The sequence below is a fragment of the Ostrea edulis genome, chromosome 5, assembly GCF_947568905.1.
Source record: "Ostrea edulis chromosome 5, xbOstEdul1.1, whole genome shotgun sequence".
Lineage (NCBI taxonomy): Eukaryota > Metazoa > Mollusca > Bivalvia > Ostreida > Ostreidae > Ostrea > Ostrea edulis.
Window position 1 is genome coordinate 62,294,278 of NC_079168.1, and position 23,393 is coordinate 62,317,670.

A 23,393-nucleotide genomic window follows, 5' to 3' on the forward strand; every position below is an offset into this window, starting at 1 on the left:
CTTTCGACTGTCTCCCCCATGATTTGCTTCTCTTAAAACTTAAACACTACGGTCTTGGAAATGAAGCCTTAAGTCTTATGGAAAGTTATCTCAGTGAAAGATATCAATATGTGAAAATCGGGGAGTTTTCTAGTTCATTTCAACCAGTTTTCAAGGGAATTCCTCAGGGCTCGATACTTGGACCGATACTGTTTAATGTCTTTATAAATGATATTTTCGGCTTTCTCTCCGACTCTTCCATTTATAATTATGCTGATGACAACACTGTTTCTTACTCTCATGAAAAAGTAGATATATTAAAGACCACATTGGAAAATGATAGCGTATCCCTTTTAAGCTGGTTCAATTGCAACAAAATGAAGGCAAACCCTGACAAATTTCAGGCAATTTCAGTAGGAAAGAAGAGCAAAGATTTAGAATTAACTTTTGATTTAGGAGAAGCTACTCTATGCAGTGAATCGGAGGTTAAACTATTAGGGGTGACCATAGATTATCAATTAAATTTCAACTCCCATATTACTGACATCTGTAGGAAGGCAGCTAGGCAATTAAATGTGTTTAAAAGAATAGGACACAATCTTAATTGTCTAAGTAAACTTACAATTTACCATTCCTTTATTTTATCAAATTTTAGCTACTGCCCCCTTACCTGGCACTTCTGCTCGGAGAAGAATACCACAAAAATGGAAAACCTACAGAAAAAGGCCCTTCGTTTCATATATAATGATTATGTTTCTACATATGATGAATTGCTTCATAAATCTCTTCTTCCAACCTTAAAAGTAAGGCGTATGCGCACACTGGCTATAGAAACTTATAAAATTATAAACAAATCCAGCCCTCTGTTTCTTCATGACATCATTGCATTTAAAGATCACTCTTACAGTTTTAGATACACAGATTTATTGATACCCATTGTCATAAAAGGCACTACATGTTCCAGGTATTAAACATTCTTTAATACTATACCTTTAAAACATTATGTATATTTTACATGTTAATTTGGTATTTTCATTGACTGCATTTATATCTGTAAATTTGATGGACAGCTTAGAATATTTTTGTAATTGTATTCCTTTGTTTATAGATCAAGAAATGTACTTCTGATCAATGTCCATACTGTGTCCTTTGTCCTAGCTCCCCGGATTCCAGTTGATGACTTCAAGAATCTTCACTTTGTACCCGACCCAGTAATTGAGAATGACACTTACCAAGAGTTTGAGAAGATCTACGGTACCAATACAGAAGAAACAGCTAGACCCAGTGCACAGAAAACTCCAGAGAAATCTGAGCGGGACAAACACTTTAAGGGAATTTTAGTAGCAAGTTAGTATGCAAGGTGAAGATAACGAACAGTGATCAATCTCATAACTCCTACAAGCAATACAAAATAGATAGTTGGGCAAACACGGACCCCTGGACACACCAGAGGTGGGATCAGGTGCCTAGGAGGAGTAAGCATACCCTGTTGACCGGTCACACCCGCCGTGAGCCCCATATCCTGATCAGGTAAACGGAGTTATCCGTAGTCAAAATCAGTGTGCCAAGAACGGCTTAACAATCGGTATGAAACACGTCGAACAGCATTTGACCCAATGCGAGGTCGTATTGACGAACTAGATCGTTATAACGACCATAGAATTTGCGAAATGCTGACTTCAATCGAGACTGTTGAAATCCCTGTACCATCAACTTGTTTGTCAGTAGCTTACCTCGATTTAAAAACTGACTATACCCAGAACAAGCTCTTGCATATCGAATTAGTTGAGATATATAAACACCATATGCAGGTGATAATGGAATATTGCTACATAAATGTGGGAAGTTGACGATGGAGAAGCTGAAATCATCCCGTTTGTCATATAGTTGAGTTGTCAGTTTGCCGTTAATGTCTACTTTCAATAAAATATCTAAGTATGAAGCAGAAGTGGACGACTCTGTGGTGTCCTTTATTTCGAGCTCACAGGGATATATCAAATCGACATATGAATGAAAGCTATCATTGTTAATAGACAAAATGTCATCGATATATCTAAAAGTCGAATTGAAGGTCACAGCGAGAGATTTTTTCTTCTCACGTAGAAGTTTTTGAATAAATTCTGCTTCGTATGAATATAAAAACAGGTCAGCTAACAAAGGAGCACAATTCGTGCCCATGGGAATTCCAACAGACTGTTGGAAGACCTGATCACCAAAGACCACGAAGAGACTTTGATTTTGATACTAAGCACTTTTATATAGTGCCTACATATTTAATGAAAATTTGAACTTTAAACATATGAAATAAATACTCTGAATCTATATCAAAGATATTCATATTGCATTTTATTATTAAAGTACCTATTAAAACATGTATTCATGTATGAATTTTCGCAAAAGTAAGGACATTCATAACCTGTAGAGATTATGGTAAACGCAGAGTTGTTTTCAGTTCAGCAAAGTTAACATCTGTAGAGCTGAGGTCAGTTGCACGTGTTGAGGAAGAACTTATATACCTATGTGGTGACCCACTATACTACGCCGGGAGGTTCCGGGACAAGATCATTGTCAAGGAAAGTCTTTCATGCATTTCCGAAATAGAGGCATCATACTATGCAGGTATGTGGTATGGATCAATATAGGATTAAACATTCTTTTCGAAGAATTTATTGATGTGTAAACTCCGGACATTTTACTCACAAACTGAATAAAAGCTTTATGTTAAGTTTGTGAGTAAAATGTCCGGAGTTTACTCATTGATAAATTCTTCAAAAGGAATGTTTGATTCTTATAATTCCAATTCATTCACTTTATTAACAATTGCAAAAATTTGAATAGTTTCCCTGCACTATATGTTATTTGTTTTCAGGCGTGTATGAATACATCGCGTTTTCGGATTTATTGATGTATAAACTCTTGTTCAGCTTTATTTTTGTCCAATCAAAACAATTGTAATAAATAATATACGAATTATTCACGTTTAAATATTTCAATATGGTTGCTATTTGCAATTATTAAGAATAATTGAATTATAAATGCTTTCCAGGGAAAACTATGGTTTTTGATGATGTGTGTGTGTACTGTGGTGACCCAGAAGTTATAGACAATAAAGAGATCCGCAAACTTAAAGAAGAATATGGCATTGTTCGTCCAATATGCAATGCCTGCAGATTGCTGAAGCCTGTGAAGACAAGAAATGCTAAAAAACTTTTTAAAAGACGAAAATGAAGTGAAAGTGCTCAAAAATAACTAGAAATTAGAGGGGAATAAAATATAAAAAATTCCTCCTTCTTTTTGTTTTATTTTTATTTTTTTGACCGACTGCTTGAATTTACAACTTTTATATTTATTTTTATTTCGACCCCCCGACCCAATTTTCAAAAAAAAAATTCCCGTAAAACAAATAATAAAAAAAAGTTGGCCTTACTACTGTACTTTTCACAAACGTCAAAACAAATTTGTTAATGATATAAGCAATGAATGTAAACAAAGTTTATATAGGTAAGAGGAATTCCAATAATATGCCTAGGCTGTGTTTTCTTTATGTATCCTGTTATAGATTTTCAGTTTAGAATTAGATGATTTCAACGAGAGTATTTCTTGTTATTTATAATTACCTGTAGGTAAAAGCGGACCAATTTGATCCCCATCGATAATTGATCATAGGTCACCAGAACAAAGTGAACAGTGAACTTTGTGAATATTGAGATAAAAACAAGATGTGTTTGTGAAACACAAATGCCCCCGATAATGGCCAATTCCGAAGATGGCCAAGGTCACAAGGGCAAATATCTTGGTACCAGTAGAAAGATCTTGTCAAAAGAAATGATCATGTACAATATGAAAGCTCTAATATTTACCATTTAGAAGTTATGACCGATGTAAAAAAAAAAAAAAATGAAAAGTAGGTCAAATGTCAAGGTCAAAAGGTTCAATACCCACGGAAAGGTGTTGTCACAAGGAATACTCATGTGAAATATCAAAGCTATATCACTTATTGTTCAAAATTAGCAAGGTTAAAGTTTTCAAAAAGTAGGTCAAACTCCAAGGTCAAGGTTATGGGGTAAAAAATGTTGGTACCCACGGAAATGCCTTGTCACAACGAATACTCATGTGAAATATCAAAGCTCTATCACTTACTGTTCAAAAGTTATTAGCAAGGTAAAAGTTTTCAATAAGTAGGTCAAACTCCAAGGTAAAAGTCACGGGGTCAAAAATGTTGGTACTCACTGAAAGGTCTTGTCACAAGGAATACTCATGTGAAATATTAAAGCTCTATCACTTACTGTTCAAAAGTTATTTGTCCCCCCCCCCTTCAATCTCGGAGGCATAAAAATGTCTCTCAATGCTAAATTCTTAGTAAACCGGCCATCCCTCTAAACCGGCCATTTTTTTTCAGTCCGAGAGCCAGCCGGTTTAGAGAAGTTACACTGCACTTAATATCTCAGTCTTACTCTGGGTGTAACAGTTTTCTACAGTGAACTTATTATCTCTGACGTTTCACTCTGGATGTCATGATTTTCTACACAGCTCTAGATGTTTGCATATGACAAAATGTACACACTAGTGGATCTCAAAAGAAGAATTTCAAATAATACACCCTATTGTGGTCTAGCCCAGACCCCCAAGAGAGTGAAAATATTCCATATCAACTAATGTGATCAGAATACCTTGTTTTGCATCATTGATAGTGAAGATTTATTTTATAATGAAGCAAACCTGTTTACCCCGTCCAACTGATGTCAGTATTCTAGAACCAAGTTGTCAATATAAAAGTTGAATATAGCAAAAAATACTACGCGGGTTGTTAAACCCTTTTTTATATGAACAGCTCCCTTGTTGTCATATAAATAGGATGTTGCTGTTTACTGTTGCTTTTGTATTTTGCAATGTGTAATTATCATGGTTTTCCATCATTCTTTAAATCTGTCATATTTTATAAAATACCACAGCATTTTGATAAAATAAGGTTATCTCCTTGTAGAAGGTTGCCGGTTGTATTAATTTTGACCTTGCTCTTTGTTCAATAAATTTCGTTTAAATTATATTCCCTACATCCATACCATTTATCCCTTAATTTCAAAACTATTTGAACTTGATAAAATATGGAACGAAAATAACTCCATATTGAATTTGCATCATTGATAGTTAAGATGTATTTTATAATGAACTTCAATTATTGAAGATAAGAGGGCCACTCAAGGGGGTACATTTTCTGTTAATTTCTGACTAATACAGACCAACATCTGATAGGGTGGTCTTTCTCTGGCCATTCTCAGTGTGGTCCACTGGCTGACTGGACAGCTGCAACATGACCAAAGTGGACAACTTCTCTGTATTGTCCTTTTGTTCACTGTACAGCGACAGGTCTTTATCATGTGTCCTTTGTAAAACCTACACATTAAAGAAGGTCATTACAGTAATCGATGAAAATATAGGGAAATGCTTTTTTTTCTATTTGCTTCATTACAGAACAGTTTAAAGACAGCATCTGACATAACAAACATAATTACAATGAAGATTACCATTACCTGTTGTCTTAGTCAATCTGTAAAATCTAATCCACCCTTCCTCTGTACATATAACTATTCTTTTCAAATTTCCAATAAGGCATGAGATGATGAAAAGCTACTTGATATTTGAAGAATGAAAGAGTCAAAGAGGTTTTCAATATACAGCTATACAGATCATGGCTCACATGAAACAAATTCTCAAGTTCAGTTGAATCAAATAAAGGGCGAGATGAAAAGTTCAATGTCTGACAAAAAACTAAATTCACATAGTTTTCACCAAGACACCCCCCCCCCCCCTTTAAAACTAAATATGATGAATGTTGAACCTAATCTATTAACAAGTAAAAATATACAACTATAAATAACACTCTGCATACCTTTTCTACTGTTTATTCACAAATGAAAGTGTACATTAAAACTATTAAATGTTCATTAAAATGCAATATCATTATGTGGTTTTTAACAGTCTCTTGTCTTTTTTCACTTTAGTGTAATCGATGCCAGATGACATAAACTTACGGGATATTTTATCCCCCTCCCCTTAACTATTTGAATTTAGATCCGACATCGATCTTTTGATCTCGCCCATGAACTCCATGTGTCATATTAAACTTACATGTGTCATGTTGACTTATATATAATGCCATCTTGACTTTTATGTGTGTTATATTGACTTGCATTTGTCATGTTAACATTTTATGTCATGTTGACTTATATATATTATGTAGATTCTCATCCAAATTTCTTGAAAAATTGTGGTGGAGGGGGGGGGATTTTATTTTTCACGAAAAATGGGCTACAACGCATTCATATACATGTAACATTATTTATATGGCACAGACAGATAACAACACATCTTTTTAATTTAGTAGTTATTTGACTTAATAGTGGCAACATATCATAAATGAATCCACAGATCTATTTGAATGTTATTTAGTTCTACATTGCATACACAGGACATTCTTCCCCTTTTGTCTACAGGGAGTTTGCTTGCTTGCTTGCAAACAGTTCTCACAAATCGATACTTATTTTCATTTCAATAAGATTCTCATCTTGTCCACAGTAGTAACACAGTTTCATACCCTGCTAAAAAATAAGAAAGTTCCATATGCATTTCACAGGAAAGATTTTTTTCTCGCATAAACTGACCTCAAAATATGATTTTCATCTGTTTCAACATCACTAAAGTCTGATCCATAAGAATAAGACAATTCTGACAGAACATTTTGTAATTCTTTTCTCTTTATACTATCGCATGTCAAACATTGCAATATTTTATCTTTCACATTTGTATTGCATAATTTTCCATTTCTATTCTATATTTATGTTTCCCAAACAAAGTTTGGGAACATATTGTTTTTACTCTGTTTCTTATTAAGGTCTTCCGTTTCACACAGAAGACCTTATAGTGATTGTACTGTTTATTAAGGTCTTCCGTTCCAGACAGAAGACCTTATATTGATTCTACTGTTTATTAAGGTCTTCTGTTACCAACGGAAGACCTTACAGTGATTCTAATGTTTACTAAGGTCTTCCGTTACCAACGGAAGACCTTCTAGTGATTGTACTGTTTTTTGGGTTTTTTTCTCTCGATTTCTCAGAGATGGCTGGATGGATTTTCTTGAAATTTTCAGGGATAATAGAGAATGAAAATACTTCGGAAAGTTTTTTCATTTTTTTCAAAATTCACTTCCAGTCGGCAAATATGGTTTATTAGCTGTTTTCGTTGTCCAGCGTTTTTCTCCGAAACGGTAAAAGATAGAGTCACCAAATTTTCAGAGTTGATAGATCTCACTTTGTAGGCGTCCAGTTGGGAGTTCAGAATGTTGGCCGTCACTTCCAGTCGTCACCGGAAGTGATAAAATGAATCGAAAAATTAAAGTTGTAGTTGTTGAATCGAAACCTATACCACTTTATCAGGTCTCTTTTGGAGTATTGAAAATCGTTGACCCCACCGGAAGTCGAAACGTCCACTTCCGGTAATTAAGGAAAAACTTTTCAAATTCTCCTTTTTCAATGCCTTAAATCTCGTTTACTAAACAAGTGTTTGACTTGTATTTAACATATATTGTAGACACTATAAATGTATGGAGTTACGTCAAATATTTTTTGAAAATTCACTTCCGGTCGTGAGATAGGGGGTGGACAAAGTCAAACTTTGTTTTTTCAGTTTCTCAATAACGAATATATATAGACGCTTGAAACTTGTAAGGTTGATCAATTAGCATTAGTCCATTGTAAACAAATTTTCAATTTTTTCATCCGTCACTTCCGCTCTATACCGGAAGTATTTGAAAAAAATGACAATTTTCCGATTTCTTCGAGTGATTTCTCAGGGATGGCTGGATAGATTTTCTTGAAATTTTCAGGAATAATGTCTTATGAAATGACTTTGCTGTGGTTATTTTTGTTTTTCCAAAAATCACTTCCGGTAGGAAAATATGGCCGATTTTCTGTTTCTCAAACGAGATTTTGTCCAGCAGTTTTCTTGGAAAGGGTAAAAGAGAGGTTCATCAAATATTCAGGGATGATCAATCTCTGTTTGTAAGCATGCAATAGGGTGTTGACCATGTCGACCGTCACTTCCTGTCGTCACCGGATGTGATTGAAATAATCGTAAATATCAAACTTTTTCCTTTAAATTGAAACCTATACTACTTTATTAAGTCTCTTTCAAAATGTCAAAAGAATATTGACCCCGTCGGTAGTCAAAACGACTACTTCCAGTTTCTTGATAAAATACTATTTTACTTTTCGTCTCTTCGTCCCCATAAATCTCGCTTATATTTGAAGTGTTTGATATGATTTTCACATGTCTTAAGAATAGTATCAACTTCTAGAGTTTTGACAATTTTGTTTTTCAAAATTGACTTCCGGTCGGTAGTTACCTACTACTTTTTCTTTCTTTAGTCTACTTCATTTTGTTGAGAACTCTTTCAGATAGAGACGTGAAATTTTCAGGGAATATAGACAGTAAAGAGTCGCTGTCGTTTATAGGAAAACACATCTGAATAGTATTTCCGGTCGTCACCGGAAGTTACAAGAAATGAGTAAACAAATTCGATAATACACTTTTCATTTATTGTTAAAGTACATTCTCTGATATATTTAAACGGTTTTCGTAGGATCAGAAAACTCTTTACTGGAAGTGAACAAACGGAAGACCTACTCATTACTAGTAATGAGTGTCTAGTTAACCCATTTTGCACGGGATACGACTCTAGTCGTAGTCTGCCATTTCGTACGGGAAACGACTCCAGTGGTAGTATACAAACACTGTTATTCAGACGCTTAAAACAATGTTATATGAAAAGTTAGAAAGAAAACGTTTGTAGGAATCAGATCTTGGGAAATTTCCACTGCTCATGCGTATTAAAAAGTGAAACTCGATACTTGTTTATGGTGGGAAATTAGAGAAGAAACAAAGAAAACGATGTATCAGTTAACAAAACGAAATCAAAATGGCGGCGAGGGATGTAGACTTGAGCGAAGGCAGCGATATTGATTCAAATTATGATGAAACAAATGATGCATTTGATGGGATTGCAGCAAATTTTGACAGAATAGATCATGAAGTTCATTTAGAAGACATTGATGACTGGGTTTTGGACATTTTTACGGAAGATTCGGGAGATGAAGAAGAATTCACCGGCTTTCAAAATCGATGGGTGACGGAGAGTTCCCAGCCCCGTCTACCACCTCATTGGAATTTATTTACTAATTTGTGAAAAGTTTTGTTTTTTTTTTATTTTATGTCTGTGTTAAATTCATGTACTTTATCATGTTTATTTGATGGATTTTGGACATATTACTTTGGATTATACAAAAAACTTTCAGGTATTGTGAAGCATGAAAAACTCTGTTTTCAAGGAAACTACCAACTGACATTCAAATTGCCATAACTTCAAATTTTCTTGATGGATTTTTATTGTGTAAAGTGCATCTGAAAGAAAAAAAGTAAATCATGAAATATATGTAAAAATATTGTACTGTTTACCTTGACTTTTATTGAGAAAAATGCAAATTAATAAATGAGATGGAAAATTTTAAGAATTGTTTTTAAGTTTTCATCAGGTTTAACCCTTCTTAAAGATAACTAAATGAGCATATACATATACAAAATTTACATTGTTGGACAGTAAAAAGTATAAGCTTTCTGATTATATATACAGTATAATTTGTCCAAACCGGCCTCTGAGTACTCCGGCGCTCTGTCAATTCCGGCCACAAAATATAGTCCCTAACATTTCTTTAACAAATCTTTTATTAATAATTCCCTGTACTCCGGATACTGCGTATTCTGTATATCAGCCGGCTTACACAGTCCCAACTGCTATTAATTAACTTTAATTATCCTGTGTAAACCGGCCCCTCGATGATACACCACCCTAATTGTTGCGGTCAATTGTATTCAGTGTACACAAGGTCACAACTGCTCATAATTAGCTCTAATTATCGCATTTAAACCAGCCACCCCACGATGACCAACCTGTTGGTATTCGGTCGATCACACGCGGTGTACACAAACGGTGTCTCAAGGGAAGCCACAGGTAAGTAAAAGAGTGTAACTGGCGATGAGTCGCGATCAGTTTAAAATAAAACCTGATTTTTAGGGGGTGCACTTTTCAATTATGACAGCACCACGCACGAGGTAATGGCGCCCTCCCCCTAACGACAGAGACGAGAACTAACATTAAAAGACAAAGTTCAATTAATCGATGAATCCGATACATTCTTGAAATGAAACAAAATCGGCAACAATCCCGATATGTTTTCCAAAAGCAGGGTTTCCCCTCGTGGACTTCTCGGAGCTTTACGGCTAGTCAGACAGTGATGATATGCAGTTAGTTAGCACAACTCGCCATGTCCGGTCGATCTTTCGGCATTACATTAGTTTCCGTTTCACAAATTGAGACAGTTGAAAGCAATACATTTACAATGAAAGATGGGAAAGACAAATTTTAAACGAACACAACACAAACTTGACGAACGTACATAATGTAGCACTTTCAAGATAACGGCGATGATGTAGACGAAATCGACAATTTACCAACAGAAAATTGCGCGAGATTTTAAACTGTTTAATAAAAATTGAAACTTTTTCAAATGAGCACAACAATAAAACACTGACATTTATATTTTTACATTTTGAATTCTTTTGGGATAAATGTATATTAAAACGTTAGCAATCATTACACACATATGCATAGATAGTGAATACAAGGGAAGCAACTCTCATTCTTGTCAACATTCTGCACTCCGGACTCTGTGCAAACCGGCCAATTTCTTTGGAACCACACATAGCCGGTTTAGACAGATTATACTGTACTTTTATATGCATTGGAATAAAGATAAGAGAATCATTAGCATAATTATCAACATGCATCAGACTGCCCAGCTTATCACAGCAGCAGGAAGCAAGCTCCTCGTTCTGGTGATAACAGCATCAGAGTTGGCCTCAGTGAAAAATGGGTTAAGGTCTTCCGTTACCAACGGAAGACCTTCTAGTGATTGTACTGTTTATTAGGGTCTTCCGTCTTCAGCGGAAGAACCTTCTATTATTCTATTGTTTCTTTTTCACTTTTCTTATTAAGGTCTTCCGTTACCAACGGAAGACCTTCTAGTGATTGTACTGTTTATTATTACTATGTCTCTGAACACAAAGTATCGGAGACATATTGTTTTTGCTCCGTTTCTTATTATTCTTATCATGTCTCCAAACACAAAGTGTCGGAGTCGGAGACATTGTTCTTGCTCCGTTTCTTATTAAGGTCTTCCGTTCTTCACGGAAGACCTTATAGTGATTCTACTGTTTCTTATTATTATTATTAAGGTATTCCGTCCTTCACGGAAGACCTTATAGTGATTCTACTGTTTCTTATTATGTTCCCCAAACAAAGTTTGGGAACATATTGTTTTTACTCTGTTTCTTATTATTATGTTCCCCAAACAAAGTTTGGGAACATATTGTTTTTACTCTGTTTCTTATTATTATGTCTCCGAACACAAAGTGTCGGAGACATATTGTTTTTGCTCCGTTTCTTATTATTCTTATTATGTCTCCGAACACAAAGTGTCGGAGACATATTGTTTTTGCTCCGTTTCTTATTATGTCTCCGAACACAAAGTGTCGGAGACATATTGTTTTTGCTCCGTTTCTTATTAGGGTCTTCCGCCTTCAGCTGAAGACCCTTCTATTATTCTATTGTTTATTTTTCACTTTTCTTATTATTAGGGCTTTCCACCTTTCTGTGGAAAGTCCTATTGTTATTGTTCTGTTTATTATTTTCCTGCCGTCAAAAAAAATGTTCGTCTTAAGACTTATCGAAAAACTTTATAGTCCATCATATAGTACTTCTTGAGAAACGAATACAGTTCACCCAACGTAATTGAACTTTGACCCCTTACGGAGTTATTGGACCTTTCGCAGAAATCATTGTTATCGCTTCTACTTTTTAACCGTAAATGATAGGAAGATGAAACCTTTTCTAAAGAATAGAGGGTAATTAGTAGAAGCAAAGAATTTCAAATGAAGGGATTCAGTGTCCCCTATAGGGAGTTAATGCCTCTTTATGTTTTGTGATTTATTCGTAAAACATGTCGAACTTCAGAACGGTTTGTCGTAGAGACATGGGACCAACTGGAATAGGATACTTGACCGTTGACCTTGAACATGAGGTCAAGGTCAACGGTCAAGGTCATCAAAAAAGAGGAAAAAATAGCACTTTTTATACTCTCTTTCCTGCTTAAGATAGCATTGAAATTTTATATGCATAAGTATTGACTTCTGGATTGGTTTTGATAGTATGCATTATAACTTTGAACTTTGACCCTTCTGTGAATTTCGGACACTCGCGTTGAAAACCTTGTTATCGCTACTCCAACTTAAAGGAAAGTCGTAGAGACATGAAACCTTCGCTAATGAATTCACAGTAAAGCCCTCTTGCAAAGAAAAAATAATCAAAGGGATACGAAACCCCTTAAGCATAGTTATTGCCCCTGAAAGTTTCCAATATCATTATCTAAGCCTATAACTTTTATATTAATATAGATAGAGACATGGGACCACTTACATTGAGACCGATGACCTTTGACCTTCAAAATGAGGACAAGGTCAAGGTCATCATCAAAATTATTGTTTTTTTCATTTTCAAGGTCTTTCATAGTATTTTTAGCATTGAGAAGCTAACCGAAAGGAACCGAAAACCGCTAAACAAAGTTGTTGCCCCTGAACGCCTTGATCAACTTTTTTAAGCTTATAGCTTTAATATTAATATAGATAGAGACATGAGATCATTTGCATAAAGACCCTTGACCTTTGACCTTCAAAATGAACAATTAGGATTACTAGTTATTATTTTTATTCTTTTTTTTTTCCTTACCGATTTTGTGCAGAGGATTTCTCAGAGATGGCTGGATCGATTTACTTCAAATTTTTAGGGTAGATGCATTGCTATCTGAAGTTTATATCTTTTTTTGGATTTTTGAAAATTCACTTCCGGTTGGAAGTTATCCCCCTTTTATCGATTTTCAGATGACCATTTTGTCCGGCCAAAATCTCAAAAACGATAAAAGCTAGAGTGCTGAAATTTTCAGTGATTTTAGATGACATGTAGTTGTGCACATGTGTTTTAAAAATTTCTGGAAGTGCCTAATATGGAAGCTCGGTAGGGGTCGAAAGTGGAGTTTAAAAAAGTGTCCAATTTGTTTCCACGTTTTGAATCATAACTTTTTACTCGTAAATATTTTGCTTAGACATATATAACAAAAATTGTACAGTTTATTGAGATCTTTCGTGTCATATCAAGAAATGGGCCCATAGGCCTCATGGCTCGCCTGAACCATTGAATTTCTGTTACAATGATTAACTTTTTTCTCACGAAACTTTTGATAAGACATGTAGAATAAAAGTTGTTCAGTTTTGCAAGATCTATCTAATGATGTCAAAAAATAGGCCTCAGGGCGTCATGGCTCGCCTGAACAGTCGAATTTGTATCACAATTAATAACATTAATAACTTTTTTCTCGAGAAACTTTTGACAAGACATGTAGAACAAAAGTTGTTCAGTTTCGCAAGCGTTAACTAACGATGTTAATAAATAGGTATGCAGGTCTCATGGCTCACCTGAACAGTTGGATTATTGTTGCAATCTATAACATTTTTGTCAAGAAACTTTTAATAAGACATCTAGAACAAAAGTTGTTCAGTTTTGCAAGATCTTTCGAACAACATCATCAAAAAGGCGAACGGGCCTCATGGCTCGCCTGAACAGTTTGATTAGTGTCACAATCAATAACTTTTTTCTCGAAAAACTTTTGATAAGACATGCAGAACAAAAGTTGTTCAGTTTTGCAAGATCTTTCAAACGATATCAAGAAAAAGGCCCACGGACCTTATGACTCGCCTTAACAGTCTGATAAATGTCGCAATCAATAACTTTTTTCTCAAGAAAATTTTAATAGGCCATGTAGAACAAAATTTGTTCAGTTTTGCGAGATATATCTAGAATGATATTTTTAAAAAAGGCCTCCGGGCGACATAACTCACCTGATCAGTCGAATTTATATCGCAGTAAATAACATTATTAACTTTTTTGTCGAAAAAAAAGGCTGACCCCTTTAATTAGTGGCCGAGAGCGGCAGAGATTCTTTAATTTAGAGTACTTAAATGATCAATATTTGTAAAACATTACTGAAGCTAAATTGTACGTCTAGACAATATATTTGTATCATTATTTATGAACGAAAATCTCGGTCAAATTCTTATCTCATCACATCTAAAATTGGACGGAAGACCCACTCGTTGCTCGCAACGAGATCGCATCTAGTTCTTATCATTTTATTTTTATTTTTCCTCTTCTTTAGTGAGAAATTTGTCCACGCGATTATATGAACGTGCTTCGACAGATCCACTTCAAACTTTCTGAGCTGATAGGGAGTCATAAGGAGGAGTGCAATCAACTTTTCAAATTTTCAAAATGGCCGCCATTTAAAGATGGCGGCCAAAAAACGTCAAAAACTCAAGGTTGTCGGATTTCAACCAAATTCTATTTCTAGGGTAATTTTGTGACCCCAAGTCCATTTCCACCACCAAAAAAAAATTTTAAGCCACCATTTTCAAAATGGCCGCCATATACCGAAATATTTCAAAGTGTAAAAATCTCTACAGAATTTGGGTTCTGGGGTCAATTGAGGGTCCACATTTATTTTCTAGCATCAGTATTTCCTGCCTATCTATTTTCAAATGTTTCAAGATGGCCGCCATTGAAGAAAATGGCGGTCGAAAATCAAGTACTTCGGATTTCAACCAAACTTAGTTCCTAGAGTTTTTTGAGGATCCTGAGTGCATATCTGGTATCAAAAAGCATTTCTGACATGGGGAGGTGTTCGGAGACATTTGTGTTGGCATCCCAACACAGTTATAGCTCATTATTATTATTTTCTTCTTATTTTTCCTCTTCTTTAGTGAGAAATTTGTCCGACCGATTTTATGAACATGCTTCGACTGATCCACTTCAAACTTTCTGAGCTGATAGAGGGTGCAATCAACTTTTCAAATTTTCAAAATGGCCGCCGTTTCAAAATGGCGGCCAAAAAACGTCAAAAAATCAAGGTTGTCGGATTTCAACCAAATTCTATTTCTAGGGTATTTTGGTGACGCCGAGTCCATTTCCACCATCAAAAATTTTTTTTGAGCCACCATTTTCAAAATGGCCGCCATATACTGAAATATTTGAAAGTGTTAAAATCGCCCATATGGAAAAATAATACATAAAAGTATATTTTTAATATATTATTAATACAGTCATTTTTGTACTTTTTTGAAATAATACAAAAAAAATATATTATTTTTGTATCACAAAAAAAATGGGTAACTCATTTTTATATTAAATTCTGACTTTGATTTTTTAAAGGGTATTATTTTTGTATCATTTTGGACTTAGATTATTTTCAATATATTATTTTTGTATTTTTAGGGACTTAGTTTTTTTTCAAGCATATTATTTTTGTATCAAAATTAAACTTAGTCATTTTCACTGTATTAAAATTGTATTTTTTTAAAAACTTAGTCATTTTTAATCCAAATCTTTGAATTTATATGTATTAATTTTGTATTATAATTGGACTTAAAAAATTTCAGTGATTTTTCACTGTATTATAATTGTATTCTTTTTTAACTTAGTCATTTTTAATCCAAATCTTTGATTTTATATGTATTAATTTTGTATTATAATTGGACTTAAAAAAATTTCCCAGTGATTTTCATTGTATAAAAATTGACTAATTTTTAAATTGAAATATAAAACTTATAACTTGTGGAAAACATGATGCAAGATTTAGCTTCTCAACTTCACAGTAAAGATTTCAAACTTTTAAGTTTAGACAACTTTATCAGTTGCATGCATAATGAAATAATAAGGAAGTATACTTCTAAATAACACTGGAGACATTATTTATTGCATGATATTTCCAGGACAGTCTGTAAAATACAGTATAGTTTCTTTTGACTTCATCTAGGTTTCCCATTCTAATAATTGTCATGCAGTCTAATTCTACTGATAACTCTTAAATAAGCTTTTCAATAAGATACAATGTACCATTGTACCTTATTAATACTATCTTCTCATCAAAATAACACAATAAAAATTGTAATCTCTGAACTCAACAAATTATTTCTCCACTTTGTTTGGGTTTACTGCAAGTGGCAGTTGCTATTGCACACACAGAAAAATAAATAAAGTCCTACACATAAATGGCTATCAACTGTCCAGAGCTTGGTCTCAAAGAAATAATGTCACTGAAAAATATGTTGTGCAGAATATGAGCATTTACACATGTACTTCACATTATCTCCATTACTTCACTAAAGCATAGAATGATGGACCACAACAGTTCTCATTACACTATGATGAATGAACAATGTTTCAAGTTTCACAAAGCACATCTCGTCTAAAATCATGTCCACTAAAATGAACCACACTACTGTCTCGCCTGAAAGTGGCTCTGCACTCCACAAATTTTAAGGACATTTGGTTGATGAGCATAGTTCGTTTGAAAAACCATCACTGAATCCACAATAGGCAGAATATGGTAAGCACCTATTACAGATACTTTATCATTTTACACTGTCTTGTTGACTGATGTTTCTTCTCCATCTGACATTCCCTTGAAAATTTCTTGCTCGCAACTTCCATAATTTAAAGTTTGTGTCATCTTCTGGAGGAATTGATTGGCATAAGACATGTCAGATACCTGAAAATGAAACACAAGAAATCAACTGAAATTGAACATTTTCTCTGCAATTTTAATTTTCAAAAAAAAATATTTCATTTTCAAAAATAAATGAGGGCATGAACTTTACTTGTTACTGTTTTATACCAGCATGCTTTATGAAGCGTGTTAGCACTTCAACAAAAGTATGCTGATGTGCAGCATTGTTGTTCATACAATTCATTCTAAAGATGTCTGACACTTTGATCTACAGGTTCACAGAGTTAATTTTGTTTTTTTAAATTCAACCGCAGGGGCATATATAAAAATATATCTTCAATGTTCTCTAATGAAAGAATTTTTTTTTTAAAACTGTAACACAGGCACCTGAAATTTTATCCTTAAGTTACAAATAATGCCATAGATTGAAAAAACATATATCACACCCCTCCCTATAAATGAATACATGCAACTTACTGTTAAAATTTTAGGTGTCTGTGATTGTAACATGCTTATTATTATTTTTTGTGGACATACTCTATCAACAGTTACTTGGGTTTATTAAAGGTCATAAATTGAATATTTCATGTTAAAGAATTGAATTACGTTTACCGTCATTACTTTCTGCAATGCTGCATCCTGGTATTATTCAATCAACATCATTGTCGTCTTCAAAGTCAGTCTGCTTCCTTAAACTTCAAAGTTAGATAGGCTATGCTATATCTCCCGGATTTTTAGGATTATCTGACAAGGAATAGTCGGCAGTTGGGAAAACCTATGATAGAATTGGTCACATGAAAACAAAAACAACTAAAATTTATGAACTTAAACAACGATATATTATTTCACATTGATCATCATCGGGCAACTATCAGGTGCGATTTTACCACAAGTCACTTTGAAAAATAAATATCTATTTCTCAAATACGCAATTATAGGATTTATCAAATAATAATATTAAAGAAAACGAATAAGAAAAATGCATACCGATTGTGAAAACAACGTGCAAGTTCATCGGCACGGGCGCGCCATTACCACTCGACCTCGTGGCTTTTCAAGTTTGGTAGGACTGCTTCTTCCAGTGTTATACACGTCGCATACCCCATAAGAATACTCTAGGAGCCTTTAACAAGTTGTCCACAAAATAGATTGCATATTCTCCACGTGTTTCTCCCATTGTTTTGCTTTCCTTTCCTCACAATGTTCACAGATCGACGATTTCAAAATATGGAAGCGGAAGTGACTGTAGATAGAGTTCGGGTGACTCCGTAATCAATTTTAAATTATTACAATCTTAGTATTTGTTTTAAAAAAACAGCTATGAATTATGAATTAGTTTCTAATAGCAGAAAATTTAAACAAACGAGATAATAACAGCATATTTACGAAAGATAAATACAAGACTAGAATTTTCGGCCGTCTTCGTACTTTCACGCGATTGGTCAAAGTTCCAAAATCTGTAGCTCTCAAATTTGATTGGTTGAATGTGTGACGCTGCCATTTTCAAAGTGATTAGACTGTCGCAATATTTCGGAGGTTATTTTGCATAAATTGCTAAATATTCCGTGGTTGAGTGGAATGAGGACCGGAGTCCAGAATCACGGAATATATAAGGAAGGTGACATCCTGCAAGAACGGCATGTCCAGACGTTTTGGGCCGGGTGTACGTAAAGTTCTTGTGATCATCACAACATGGTAAGTTAAAGTAATGCCCAAGATTTCTTTATTTTGCAGCAGATGAAACTATTTCAGTTTATGTAGTATGGAAGGATAGTTTTTCAAAGTAAAGTTGACTTTACAATTTTCTGAAAATTATAGCTAGGCCTATATTCCAAAACAAAACCTAGGCCTTAGCGGTCAAATTTAAAAAAAAAAGATCGAGGGGGGGGGGGGGGTTTACTCGTCCTGCATAGTTCAAGCTTGTCCAGTTTCCACACTATAGTCATAGATCTATATAGAAGGGGGGGGGGGGGGTGGACAGCAGCAGATCCAGGATTTCCAGAAGGGGTACCTCCAGTGAATATGGTCTCAAATCCGGTGAATATGTGATATGAACCGTTTGCATTTGTATAGATTATAAAGGGACAATAGATAGACTATATGATAATGTTTTATATATATATTTTTTTATAATATTCTATTACAGATTATGCAGTGGTCAAGGCTGATGACAAGTGGTGTGACTTGAAGATAGCCCTTAGGAACAAAGTTAGTGCACTTTGCAACGCAGAAGAAACGGCAGAAGCAGAGGGAGGATGAGTCTCAAGACTGATGTGTTATGAAGATCATGGACAGACTAGATATGAATACCATATAAGGTCACAGACAGACTAGATATGTATACCATATAAGATCATGGGCAGACTAGATATGTACATACCATATCATCAGCTCACTGACAGACTAGATATGTATGTACCATATAACATCATGGACAGGCTAGATATGTATAAAATACTGATTAAACATCTAGCAATTTATTGAATCTTGTACAATGAAAATGACAACAATTTGTTATTATTTATTATATTTATGATAATATAGCCCAAAGTATTTAATAGTCGCTTTTTAAATCTCTGCAATAGTAGCCAATGCGACATGGGATATTATGTTTACTGTAACAATGGTTTTAACTTTTAATAGTAGCTGAATTAGTAGCCAATGCATGTCTTTTTATGCCCCGAGATCGGGGGGGGGTGGGGGTGGGGTGGGGGGGTGGGGGGGGGGGGGGAAGCAGGGGGGGGGGAGCATATTGGCATATTGTTTTTGTCCTGTCTGTCATTCTGTCTGAAACTTTAACCTTGCTAATAACTTTTGAACTGTAAGTGATAGAGCTTTGATATTTCACATGAGTATTCCTTGTGACAAGACCTTTCCGTGAGTACCAACATTTTTGACCCTGTAACCTTGACCTTTGAGTTTGACCTACTTTTTGAAAACTTTAACTTTGCTTATAACTTTTGAACAGTAAGTGGTAGAGCTTTAATATTTCACATGAGCATTCCTTGTGACAAGACCTTTCCGTGAGTACCAACACTTTTGACCCTTTGACCTTGGAGTTTGACCTACTTTTTGAAAACTTTAACCTTGTTAATAACTTTTGAACTGTAAGTGATAGAGCTTTGATATTTCACATGAGTATTCCTTGTGACAAGACCTTTTCGTTGGTACTAAACCTTTTGACCTTGACATTTGACCTACTTTTAGTTTTATTTTTACATTGGTCATAACTTCTAAATGGTAAATATTAGAGCTTTAATATTGTACATGAGCATTTCTTGTGACAAGATATTTGTCCTTGTGACCTTGGCCATCTCTGGGATTGGCCATTATCGGGGACATTTGTGTTTCACAAACACATCTTGTTTCCCCTTGCTTTTGCATAACTAAGTTGATTTGACTGAAGGTTTTATTCATATATTTTTAAAGATGTCAGATTTCTTTCTTAAAATGTGATTGAAAGCTGCTTTCAAAAACTATTAAAACATGTTTTTTACAATTCTTTTTACTTTTCTAGGCACTGCATTGTATTATTTTTGGCACATTAATATACTTTTTGTGTATCATTCTTGTACTTTTTTGAAATACAAAATGTATTTTTTTTGTATTTTTTTAAATATGTATTGTTTTTATACTTTTTTTTGGTAATGTATTATTTCTATTCCCCATCTTTGAATACTTAGATGTTGATACAAATTTAATACAATTCATATTTTTTTCCTATTTTAATTTTTCAAGGTGACCAAATAATACAAAAATAATATGTTGATACAAAATTAATACAAATCATATTTTTTTCCCTATTTTTTCAAGGTGAACCAAATGATACAAAATTAATATGTTGATACAAAATTAATACACTTTGTATTTTTTTTGTACTTTTTTAATCCTACTCCAAAATGTATTATTTTTGTACTTTAAATTGGGATTTAATACATAAATAATACAAGAGTATAGAAATAATACATCAAATGTATCATTTTTGTATTTTTACTAAGAAATAAAGTATATTAAAAATATATTTTTGTGTGTTTCATTATTTAGAAAGTGTATTATTTTTTACCTAATTTGGAACCAAGATTTAGATGGTTCCAAATTTGGTCATTAAAAATATATTTTTTTGGTATCATTTTAGTATTATTTTCTTGTATCATTTTCATATTTATTTTCGATATGGGGATCTGTACAACATTTCGGTTCTGGGGTAAATGGAGGGTCCACAATTCATTTCTAGCATCAGTATTTCATTCCAATCTCTTTTCAGATTTTTCAAAATGGCCGCCATTGAAGAAAATGGCGGCCAAAAAATCAAGTCCGTCAGATTTCAACCAAATTTAGTTTCTAGGGTTTTTTGAGAATCCTGATCTGACATCCAAAAGCATTTCTGACATGGGGAGGTGTTCGGAGACATTTGTGTTGGCATCCCAACACAGTTATAGCTCGTTATTATTATTATTAAGGTCTTCCGTTCTTCACGGAAGACCTTATAGGATTCTATTGTTTCTTATTATTATTAAGGTCTTCCGTTTCCAACGGAAGACCTTCTAGTGATTGTACTGTTTATTATGGTTTTCTGTCTCAACGGAAGACCTTATAGTGATTCTTATGTTTCTTTTCCTCTATTATTATTAGGGCTTTTCGACTTTCGTCGGAAAAACCTATTGTTATTGTGTTTTTTTATTATTATTATTATTATTATTCTTTTTATTCTCGACAGATTTCTGTCACCGTTTTCAAGAAAACGGTGAATCATAAGGATGAAACTTTATAAGGTTCGTGTAGATAAATTACGGTGTAATGCAAATAAGCTTTAGGACTTCCGGATCTTTTACTTCCGGTTTCTACAAGGATAAAAAGCGTTTTTCTTTGGAACCCCATATCTTTGAAAATTTTCATCACAGTATAACGAAACTTTCGATTTAGATTCATTACACGTTGACCTACAATAGTCATTACGAGGTCAAACTTCCAGCTCCTGTCGTTTTTTAGATATTAAGGTCTAAAGTTATTGAAGAGGGGGGAGGCAGTTTGAAAAACTACAAATAAATTTGGAAAATTATTTCAGGTATTACACATTGTTACTAGGGTTCAATCAAACATGTTTACCAAGTTTCATTGAAATATCGTCAGTACTTCCAGTTCTATGACTCCTTGAATTTCCCTATGGAACTTTGCATGTTAAATAAAAAATACGCGTGCCACGTTTTCTAAAAAAGTTGTTAAGCATCATTTGTGATATTTTACCTGAATATTGCCATAGGTATGCCTTACAGAAGAAAAGGTTTTGGAATGAATCCTTAAAGGGATTAGGGAACTGTAGGGGTCAGAGTAAAAAAGTCTTTGAACGGTAACTTTTTTATTCGACATCAGATTTCCAAATTATTTTGTGATTTGAATCAAGCACTAAAAGGGCAATTTAAAAACATGGTTCCGTGGGTCGGTATTTTAACCCCTTAAGGGACTTTTTAAAGCTCCAAATTTGTTACTTTTAAATAATAGTTCTTAGGAGTTATCTCCCTTGTTATTTTCATAAACCTTGTTAGGTGTTGTCGAAACGTGTTGAATTCTAATCATCGTCGAAGTTTCATTGAAATATCTTAAGTACTTCCGGTTCTATGAATCCTTGAATTTCCCTATGGAGGTTTCAATGTTAAATAAAGAATATGCGTGCCACGTTTTCTCAAAAAGTTCTCAAGCAAACCTTGTGATATTTTACATGAATAATGCCATAAGTATGCCTCACAGAGGAGAAAGATTTGAAATGAATCCTTAAAGGGATTAGGGAACTGTAGGGGTCAAAGTAAAAAACGGTCTTTAAACGGTAACTTTTTTATTTGGAATCGGATTACCAAATTGTTTCGTGATTTGAATCAATAAAAGGGCAATCTAAAAATATGGGTCTGTGGGTCACTATTTTCACCCCTTAAGGGACTTTTTCAAGCTTATAAAAGTTGCTGTTTTAAATAAAAGTTCTTAAGAGTTATCTCTCTTGATATTTCAAACAATATAATATATTCTTCAAGACATCATAAGTTCTATTTATCATTGAAGTACTTCCGGACCCTCTACTTCCGGTGTCAAAATCACGATAGTGAATAAGAAGTAATTTTAGAAAAAGTCCTAAAACGTTACTTTTGTTCGTCAGAAATGATTGAAACTTTTCAGTTAGATTTATTTTGTCTTTATCAACAAAAAAGTCAGTAGTGACCTCCTCCTGTTTCCAGTTCTTTCCGAGATACAGGGCGCCAAAGATTAAGGGGGGTCATATTTATAAAAATTAGAAACAAAGATTAGGATTTATTTCAGACATATTAGACTGTTAATCATGATAAATACAATCCGTCTTTCAAGTTTCAATTGAATATCTTCAGTACTTCTGGTTTTATAAATCCTTAAATTTTGTCTATTGAGGTTTTCATCTGAAATTGTCATAGCTTGTGTATTGAGTTATCTCTCTTTCACCATGTATTTCATCCCCAGGTAGATATTGACTCTGATAGGTCTTCAGATTTTCTTAACGTTTTATCGGTTCTTTTGCACAATGTATTTAGAAATTTTATGATATACACATCAAAATTCCTTGATTTTTGTTGTCGAAAAGCCCTTTGTTTTTGCTTTAACGACAAAAATTCTAGTTATTATTGTTCTTTTTCTTACCGATTTTGTGCACGTGATTTCTCTAAAACGGCT

At 34.0% G+C, this 23,393-nt stretch overlaps 1 protein-coding gene and 2 long non-coding RNA genes across 13 annotated transcripts in view; 1 reads left to right on the forward strand and 2 right to left on the reverse strand.

Annotated features, from left to right (window-relative positions):
- The window catches only part of LOC125648853 (phosphofurin acidic cluster sorting protein 2-like), a 328,050-nt gene that overhangs the window by 253,504 nt on the left and 51,153 nt on the right, over positions 1–23,393 (reverse strand). For all 11 annotated transcript variants that reach the window (XR_008802948.1, XR_007360461.1, XR_007360460.2 and 8 more), the window contains one exon: positions 5,220–5,373. Coding sequence is in view for 8 of the 11 variants with exons in the window: in XM_048875849.2 (XP_048731806.1) it covers positions 5,220–5,373 (154 nt within the window). In the remaining 3 variants the exon portion in view is untranslated. The remainder of the gene's footprint in view (positions 1–5,219; positions 5,374–23,393) is intronic.
- On the forward strand, positions 6,296–19,388 carry LOC130054637 (uncharacterized). Its single transcript, XR_008802962.1, has 3 exons — positions 6,296–6,971; positions 7,022–18,398; positions 18,850–19,388. It is a non-coding gene; the product is annotated as an uncharacterized LOC130054637 (long non-coding RNA).
- Positions 15,929–17,829, reverse strand: LOC130054632 (uncharacterized). Its single transcript, XR_008802957.1, has 3 exons — positions 17,691–17,829; positions 17,316–17,478; positions 15,929–16,745 (listed from the first exon to the last, which is right to left on the reverse strand). It is a non-coding gene; the product is annotated as an uncharacterized LOC130054632 (long non-coding RNA).